The sequence below is a fragment of the Beta vulgaris genome, chromosome 5 (genome assembly GCF_026745355.1).
Source record: "Beta vulgaris subsp. vulgaris cultivar EL10 chromosome 5, EL10.2, whole genome shotgun sequence".
Lineage (NCBI taxonomy): Eukaryota > Viridiplantae > Streptophyta > Magnoliopsida > Caryophyllales > Amaranthaceae > Beta > Beta vulgaris.
In genome coordinates, this window is record NC_079206.1 from 60,020,096 (window position 1) to 60,029,449 (window position 9,354).

The 9,354-nt window shown below is 34.6% G+C and overlaps 1 protein-coding gene across 3 annotated transcripts; it reads left to right on the forward strand.

Annotated features, from left to right (window-relative positions):
• On the forward strand, positions 1 to 6,269 carry LOC104894388 (ABC transporter C family member 3). Of its 3 annotated transcripts, none has more exons than XM_057395226.1 (10): positions 351 to 1,934; positions 2,041 to 2,127; positions 2,363 to 3,013; positions 3,089 to 3,253; positions 3,493 to 3,784; positions 3,876 to 4,396; positions 4,489 to 4,552; positions 4,649 to 4,888; positions 5,028 to 5,153; positions 5,697 to 6,269. In XM_057395226.1, the coding sequence occupies exons 1-9, from the start codon at positions 486 to 488 to the stop codon at positions 5,147 to 5,149; spliced, it is 3,591 nt and encodes a 1,196-aa protein (XP_057251209.1). In that variant the 5' UTR covers positions 351 to 485; the 3' UTR covers positions 5,150 to 5,153; positions 5,697 to 6,269. The 3 variants fall into 3 exon arrangements, with proteins under 3 accessions (XP_048501256.2, XP_057251209.1, XP_057251210.1); XM_057395227.1 differs by having other exon boundaries at positions 587 to 762; positions 861 to 1,934; positions 5,028 to 6,269; XM_048645299.2 differs by having other exon boundaries at positions 1 to 1,934; positions 5,028 to 6,269.
• The last annotated feature ends 3,085 nt before the right edge of the window (positions 6,270 to 9,354 follow it).

Genomic DNA, 9,354 nt, shown 5'->3' on the forward strand with positions numbered 1-9,354 from the left:
TCCTCTTCCATCACTTTTATATCTTATTAGCTATATCTTCATTGTTTGTTTTTGTGTTATGTTTAGTGGGATCAAACAGTGAGAATGAAGATGTCTGTAATCTTGAAGAACCGCTTCTGGATCACGTTGATTTAAGTTCGAATAGTAAGGCTAATGTCAGATGTTGTGATACTGTCACTCCTTATGAGAATGCTAGTCTTTTTAGTACACTCACTTTCTCTTGGCTGAGTCCTTTACTTACTTTGGCTGCTGAGAAAACCACTTTAGACCTTGATGATATCCCTCAACTTGGCACTGCTAATAGTGTTTTTAGAGCATTTCCGAAATTCAAAACTAGGTTACATAAGTCATTGTCACTAGATAATCTTGATAACAACATTGGTACTACTACTAGTAGTCGCATTGCAACTACTGAGTTCGGCCTTGCAAAGGTGTTCTTCTTGTCAGCTTGGAAAGAAATTCTTTGGACAGGTTTCTTGGCGATAATGTACACAATAGCTTGTTATGTTGCTCCGTACCTCATTGATAATTTTATAACATGCCTTAATGGGAAGGAGGAATTCAAAAATCAAGGTTACATCCTCGCTTTCACCTTTTGTGCTGCAAATTTTCTTGATGTTTTCATATGGAGACACTATATATTTGTGATGCAACAAGTTGGAATTAGGTTTCGCGGAGTGACCACTGTGATGATCTACAACAAATGTTTGAACCTTCCCTATCGATCATCATATGAGGTGGAAGACGAGCAATCTAGTCGTGGTACTGCAGGGGAACTTATCAATGTAGTGGCTTCTGATGTTGAGTCAATCAAGGATTACATTGTGTACATGCATGATACATGGTTAATCTTTTTGCAGATTGGTTTAGCCTTGCTTATATTATACAATAAGTTGGGACTTCTTGCATCGGTTGGTGCTTTGTTTGTTACAGTAAGTTTTATGCTTTTAAACTCTGTATTTATCAGATGGCAAGAGAAGTTTCAGAAAAAATTAATGGAATCTAAGGATGATAGAATGAAGATGACTATGGAGACTTTAAGGAATATGAGAGTTTTAAGGTTCCAAGGATGGGAGACGAATTTTTTGTCCAAGATTCTTCAGCTTAGGACACTGGAGACACAATGGTTGAAGAAATATCTGTATAGTTCAGCAATAATGAATTTTTTCTATGGCATAGGTCCAAATTTAGTGGCTTTGGCTACTTTTAGTTCTTGTATATATATAGGAATCCCGCTTAACACAGGAAAAATTTTATCTGCACTTGCAACCTTTAGGGTTCTTCGAGAACCAATTAACCTCCTCCCAGAAACAATTTCTTTGCTAATCCAAGCCAAGGTTTCCCTGGGAAGAATTACCTCTTTTCTTTCTCTTGAGGAGCTCAGAGAAGATAGATTACAGGAGCTAACCTCAGGTAGTTCAGATGCATCAGTTGAGATTGTTGATGGAAATTTTACTTGGGAAGATATATCTTCACCGCCCACTTCAACATTAAAAGACATAAACTTGAGAGTGTCTCATGGTATGAAGGTCGGCATTTGTGGTAGTGTTGGTTCAGGCAAGTCTAGCTTACTTTCTTGCATTCTGGGTGAAATGCCTAAGATTTCTGGGATGATCAAGTTGTGTGGGACAAAGGCATATGTTGCACAGTCACCCTGGATACAGAGTGGTACGGTTCAAGATAACATATTGTTTAGCAAGCAGATGGATCGGGAAAGGTATGATCAGATACTCGAAGCTTGTTGTCTAAAGAAGGACTTGGAGATTCTCTCATATGGTGATCAAACTGTTATTGGTGAGAGAGGTATCAACTTAAGTGGCGGACAAAAGCAAAGAGTACAAATTGCTCGTGCTCTCTACCATAATGTCGATATCTTTCTCTTTGATGATCCTTTTAGTGCTGTCGATGTTCATACAGGCTCTCATTTATATAAGGTGAAATAATTATACTAAAGACTTTCACTTTTTATGTTCTTTATGTTTACAGGTGAGGTGAAAGATCATATTTCTTAATAGTACTTGTTTTCATTTTGGATGGCAGGAAGTTTTGCTTGATCTTCTGAGGGAAAAGACTGTTATCTATGTTACTCATCAAGTTGACTTTTTGAAGGCTGCTGATCTTGTTGTGGTGAGTTCAGTAACAACCTGCTGTCTTCTTTCAATAATTTTTTGCATTTGGATTTATATATCAGGTAAAATAATGTATATATAACTAGTTTCTTTTTAACTGGTGCAATGCAAGGTTAGGGTGATGTTCAGTATTTCTATATATATCTACTTTATATACAAGACATCATTTCTTATTAAGGTTATAAAAACATCTTAAGGTTTACAATTTTATAGCACCTTGAGTTTCTCATTAGGTCATGAAAGATGGAAGAATAGCACAAGTTGGGAAGTATGATGACATTCTCGTTCCAGGGTCAGATTTTGCACAACTTGTAGGTGCTCAGAATGCAGCTATGCCAACATCTACACTCGATTCAACCACGCCTACACGTGCCATTGAAACTGGTGATACTACTATGAGCAGCGTCAGTAACGGTGTTGTAAATGCTGAAGCAGATGATGATGATGATGATGACGGAGATGCTAAATTAGCACCACCTGCAATATCACAGCTAGTAAAAGAAGAAGAAAGAGAAAAAGGCAGCGTCGAGTTTTTAGTTTACTGGGAATACATCACAACTACATATGGAGGAGTTCTGGTTCTTCTCACATTTCTGGCCTTAATACTCTTAGAAATTCTTCAAATAGGAAGCAATTATTGGTTGGCATCAGCAATTCCTGGAGCAAAATCTGATGATAAACATGTTGTCAATGGATTTGAACTGATGATTGTTTATGTATGCTTGGCTATCGGTATATGTATCTGCACCATTGTTGTAGACATGCTGGTTCTAACTACAGGGTACAAAACTGCTACCTTGCTCTTCACAAAAATGCTTCAGAGTATTTTTCGTGCTCCTATGTCGTTTTATGAAGCTACACCTACTGGAAGAATTCTCAACAGGGTAAGTGATTGTTCATGCATGTTTGTTTTTTATGTCCAAACAAATACTAAATTCGATTCAAATTCTTCCATATAGTGCTCAACAGATCAGAGTGTTGTGGAGATGCGAATACCATGGCTACTAAAGGGCCTTATCTCTCAATCCATTCAAGTTCTGGGAATCGTTGCTGTGATGTCTATGGTGACATCGCAAGTTTTGCTCATTTTCATCCCCTTGATATTTGCCTCCATCTGGTATCAGGTAATTTTTAATAAGCTTCTGGAATCATGTGATCTCAAAGAATATATGCATTTCCTATGGCCCTTATTTAAGATTTAAGCATAAGTACAGTTATTAGAAGGCTCCTGCTTTCTATTGAGCCAGAAGCTATTCAAAAAGAAAAAGCCAAGTTCGTACCTGCACTAGCTGCACAAATTCTGAAACACAATAAAATTGCTCCTGGATGTTATTCTGAAACACTAATCTTCTATCATATGCAGCAATCCTATATGCAGTTATCAAGAGAACTATCACGATTGAGTCGCATATGCGAAGCTCCAGTCATTCAATTTTTCTCTGAAACAATTTCGGGCATAACAACAATTAGGAGCTTTGATCAAGAATCAAGATTCCAGCTAACATATATGAAAATAGTAGATGCATATTCTCGCCCTGATTTCCATCTTGCTGCTGTAATGAAATGGCTAATGTTGCGACTAGATGCATTCTCTTGCATTACATTAGCCTTCCTTTTGGTTCTCTCCCTCTACTTTGCAGATAGAATAAATCCTGGTATGTTCTAGCTTTTCTTTTTCTATCCCTATATGTAATTATGTCCTTTTAGATTGATAAATCTAAAATCACTTCTATTTTTCATGTACAGAAATTGCAGGCTTAGCTGTGACATATGGGCTCACCTTAAACAGTCGCCTACCAAATGCAATATGGTCCTTATGCCATTGGCAAACTAAAATGATATCAGTGGAGAGAATCCTTCAGTTCCTGTCCATTCCTAGTGAGGCTCCTCTTATTATAGAAGAAAACAGACCGGATTGTTCTTGGCCATCACACGGGGAAATCAGAGTTCAGAATTTAAAGGTCCGTTATGCTCCACATTTGCCACTCGTGCTACATGGTGTGACATGTACATTTCCGGGAGCGATGAAAACAGGCATTGTTGGGAGAACAGGCAGCGGTAAATCGACTCTAATACAAGCACTTTTCCGGATTGTTGAACCTACAGCTGGTCAGATTGTGATTGATGGTATTGATATCTCGTCCATTGGACTCGAAGATTTGAGGTCAAGACTCAGCATCATCCCTCAGGATCCAACCATGTTTCAGGGAACACTCCGAAGCAATTTAGACCCGCTTGAGCAATACACCGATGAACAAATATGGGATGTGAGTGCGTGTCTTGAGTCTTTTCCTTTGGCTTTATGATTGAAAGATTACCAATATGTACTAACTCAAATGTTTTATTAATCTACTTGTAGACTCTGGATAAGTGTCAACTTGGAGATCAAGTCCGGAAGATGGAAAGAAAGTTAGATTCTAATGGTTAGTCTTAGTTTCTTTCTAATGACAGTAGTGTCTATATTATACTATAACCATACTTATGCCAATAATGGTTGTTGTTTGCAACAATGCATACAGTTCATGAAAACGGAGAGAACTGGAGCATGGGTCAGAAACAACTAGTTTGTCTTGGGCGCGTACTACTCAAGAAAAGCAAGGTGTTGATCCTTGATGAAGCAACGGCCTCCGTTGACACAACAACAGATAATCTTATCCAAATAACTCTTAAACGACACTTTCATGGTTGTACACTAATCACAATTGCACATCGCATGACTTCTGTTCTTGACAGCGACATGGTGTTGCTGCTCAGTCATGGTAAAAATAAACACTCTTATCTATGAGTCTATGACCTCTCCATCAAAAACTTCTATTTTTAGAATTTTAGATTGAATTGATGCAAGATGCTTAATGTTTTTCTACCTGCTACTTATTGTATCTGGAATGCCTTTTGTAGGGGTCGTCCAGGAGTATGATTCTCCTACGACATTGTTACAAAATAAGTCATCCTCATTCTCCCAACTTGTAGCAGCGTGTACGAAGAGGTCCTCATATTCAAATACCTCTAATACTAAATGATCAGGTCATAGTCTTGCTAAGTATGCTTAAATGCACTATGTCATAGCAACTTCGCATCCATTTTTGTTAATTCATAGGTTAAAATGATTTCCTTTTCACAATTTTCAATTTGGTACTATATTTCCTTTTCACAATTTTCAATTTGGTACTATATTGATCGACTGATTGTAGAATCTTTATACCTCATTTAGGTGGTGCACTTTGAATAGCTTAAGTTATAATGGCCTCATAAATCAAAAGTGTAAATCATGCTCTTTGCATTCCAGGATACCAGCGAAGCCTTAGCTAAAAGTTCTATGAGAGCTAGCTTGTGGGCCTATTCTTTCGCTAATTTATTGTAGAAGTAGTTGTGATAGGAGAGTTATGATAGGAGATAGTTGGAATTTGTTATTTTGTAGGTAGATGATGCGTCTAAGTTATTCGCCGATCTTAGGCGAATTTTAGGTTGTTTTGTGTGCCGGTTTGGGCTTAGAGTCGGGTTTTTGGTTTGGTTTGGCATCAGTGAGTTTATCCAGTCTTGTCGTGAGTTTTGGTGTTTTTACTGCAGTTTTGTGTTATGGCATCTTCCGAGGCACTTTTGCGTTCCGGAGACTTACTTTCATAGCTCCAAGGCATTCATGCATCCGATCTTCCTAGCTGCGATTCATTCGAAGCTTACGAGCACCCCAGCGTCAAAGTCTTCCGAGTTTCGAGTTCAAGGCATCCAAACATCTTTGGTGTGCGTGGCGTCCAAGCATATTAGAAGCGTCCCCAAGTCCCCTTTCATGGCATTTCTTCCCTTTCCCCTCCTTAGTTTTGTTGCTTTGTAGTTTGGTGGGCAGTAAGATCATCGCGGGACGCGGTCAGTGTCGCGGGCCGTGATGCCTTGCCGTCGCGGGTCGCGACCCCAGCTATAACCGCCCACTTGCGTTTTGTTTTCCTTATGGAGGATTTAGTTATTTCTCTCTCATCGACATATTGTAAGCGAGAGCAAGGGTTAGAACACTTTATCTACTTACTTTTCTAGGGTTTCAAACACTCTTTTCCTTAGTGATTTGTAATGTTTAGTATGTGGATTCTAGCTGAAACATCTTCTTGGAATCGATTGATTGAAGCTTTTAACCATTGATATGTGAGAACTTCTTTATCTTAATATCTCCCTTGGTTATTGTTAAGTGTCATGTGTTTGTTTTCATGATATTTGTATAATAATGCCAGGGGTGCTACTAGTTTTTTTGTATGAATGTGTAACACCCCAAATTTCTCTCTTTTGGAAAACTTATTTAATATAAAACTCCTTGAGAAACTTGAGAGTATTACCGCCACGTGATAACGTTAAAGGCTTTAATACTAACTACTAACTGAACTTAAACTAGTGCAGCGGAAAAACTTAAATAACTTTTCTTTATTAATATAAACTTTATTGTACAACTATATAACAATACAAATAAAGAAAATAAAATAACAACTCCTTGACTAATTATGATTCCTCACTAGCTCCCCCATATGAAGTATGCATCAATCAACCTGTAAATTCTGCTCACCAAAAGGGTCATCACAGGGACAAAGCCATAAAACAAAACAAAACAAAAGCGTGTCAGTAAAAATACTGAGTACATGTATATGGAATATTAAACTCTTTATTTATAAACTTTTGAAATATTTAATTTCAAAAAACCTTTCTTGGATACTTGATAATACTTATATAATATAAAGTATATAACCTTGATAAAAAATCCTTTTTCCTTGCCTAGGTACCTTGCCTAAAGTGTGCACACCCCCCAAGTTTAGTATTCCTTACTGAGTCTATTACGAGGGGAACTACCTTGTCCATGACTTATACAAAAAGTACATGGGTAAATAATATAATAGCTACCGTTCTTGCTAATAAATAACAAGCCGTGGCCTCTTTATAAATTGTGATCATAAAAGATCATATAACTATAAAAATCCTTTCGAAATAATCCTCCTTTAAAAAGAATAATAATTCTTATAAACTTAGCCATATAAAGGCATAAATAAAATAACTTGCTCAAGGTTAACCTTTGAAAAATAATAATAGTTCAAAAACACTCCTTTTTAAATATATAAACTGAATCTAAAGATCAAACTCCTTCTAAAATATTTGAATATAAATTCAAAGATAAACTTTATAAATATATTAAATGAAAGACATAATTCAAATTATAAATAAAATTTATAAACATTCAAACATGTTCATATAAAAAGATGTAGTTCATAATAAAACTCATAAAAACATATATTTCAATCCAAAATATTTTCCTAAAAACATGATACTAACTTGCAAAACAATTATTAAAGATCTACAAATACACGCACCTTGAATAATTAATAACTACTAGGGAGAAGAGAAAAGGTAGGCTAAAGGGAGAGAGAGTTTAAACTTGAGAAAAGAGATTTATTTCTCAAATTTGGTGTGAAAAATATGATGGGTGGAGACCCCTATTTATACTAGTTGGAAAAGTAGAATCGGAATAGGATTAGGAAACTAAAAGATAGATTTAGAGAAAAAGATAAACTAATCTAGATAAGATATAACTAATATTTACACTTATCCAACTAAGATTAGGAAAAGATATAAATTACCCCATAATACGTAGTTATCTAAGCTAAAATAACTAAAAAAAAGATAAGCAAAAAGGAAAATTAATAAAAACAAAGTAAACAAAGCTTCATCAGATAGGCGTGGATGCGCCGAAATTTTCTTTTTTTTTTTTTTTTTTTTTTTATAAATCTTTTTCTTTAAATCTTTTGAAACCTTTTTTTTTTTTCTTCTTTTCTTTTCTAAACTTTTTAATTTCTTTAAAACATTTTTAAATTTTGTTACCAAAGTACTTGGTTTAAAACTAGTAAACTTAGCGCCAATATTTATTTGGGCTAAATTTATTTATAAATACTCAAAATTTTTTATAAAAGCCTTTTTAATAAATAATAAGCCTTTTTAGTAAATAAAACCTTTTTAAAAACTAAAACTTTTCTAAAAATATAGATAATAACTTACTAAAAATACGGAGTATTACAGACTACCCCCTTAAAAGAAGTTTCGTCCTCGAAACTTGAAACAAGCAAGTAAGAAGTAAAGCATGTAATTCACATATACCACAAACTCTCTATAAAAATAAGTTGGCTCACATAATAACTCATAAAATAAGTCAAAAGTAGGTCAAAAATAGCGTTTTAAGTTAAAAGCGCGAAACTCTATCGTATTCTACCCCTCTTAAAAGGAGTTACGCTCCCGTAACTCGCTAAGGCTTAAAACTTGACTTAAAATTATTTACCAACTTTGTAATACAAATAATATAAAAATCATTGCTGATGAAAATGTAATAATAAAATCACTAGAGAGTAAATAACACTTTCAAAAATAACTTTTTAACTTTAAAAAAAACCTCTATCTCAAGGTATTAATAATAGAAATAATTGCCTTCAAAATAGATAACCATAATAAAGAAGGTATTTGAATAAGTACAAAAGGTAGTTTATAACAACTAAAAAGTTATACGATTTGAGTAGGAAAATTTTTCAAATTCTTGAAATAATAAAGAATTACATACTGATACTAAAGACAAGTTTTGTAGGAAAACTATTTGAGAAAATATTAATATATTATCAAAATAATATAATATAGTGAGAACAAAAGAACTTTATAAAACCTTTCGTAAGCTTTACTCGAAAATACAATATTCAAACAACTTTTTTCTTTTGTTTGTAAAATACGTTTGCTTTCTCCTCAAAATTTAATGAGCTTCACATAGCTCTGATACCACTTTGTAACACCCCCAAATTTCTCTCTTTTGGAAAACTTATTTAATATAAAACTCCTTGAGAAACTTGAGAGTATTACCGCCACGTGATAACGTTAAAGGCTTTAATACTAACTACTAACTGAACTTGAAACTAGTGCAGCGGAAAAACTTAAATAACTTTTCTTTATTAATATAAACTTTATTGTACAACTATATAACAATACAAATAAAGAAAATAAAATAACAACTCCTTGACTAATTATGATTCCTCACTAGCTCCCCCATATGAAGTATGCATCAATCAACCTGTAAATTCTGCTCACCAAAAGGGTCATCATCACAGGGACAAAGCCATAAAACAAAACAAAACAAAAGCGTGTCAGTAAAAATACTGAGTACATGTATATGTGAAATTTAAACTCTTTATTTAATCAAACTTTTGAAATATTTAATTTCAAA

Coding starts and splice junctions, on each gene's coding strand:
- LOC104894388 (XM_048645299.2), top strand. CDS start 486: ATGTACACAATAGCTTGTTATGTTGCTCCGTACCTCATTGATAATTTT. Junction 3,014..3,088: donor CTGGAAGAATTCTCAACAGG/GTAAGTGATTGT, acceptor TCTTCCATATAG/TGCTCAACAGATCAGAGTGT. Junction 3,254..3,492: donor TTGCCTCCATCTGGTATCAG/GTAATTTTTAAT, acceptor TATCATATGCAG/CAATCCTATATGCAGTTATC.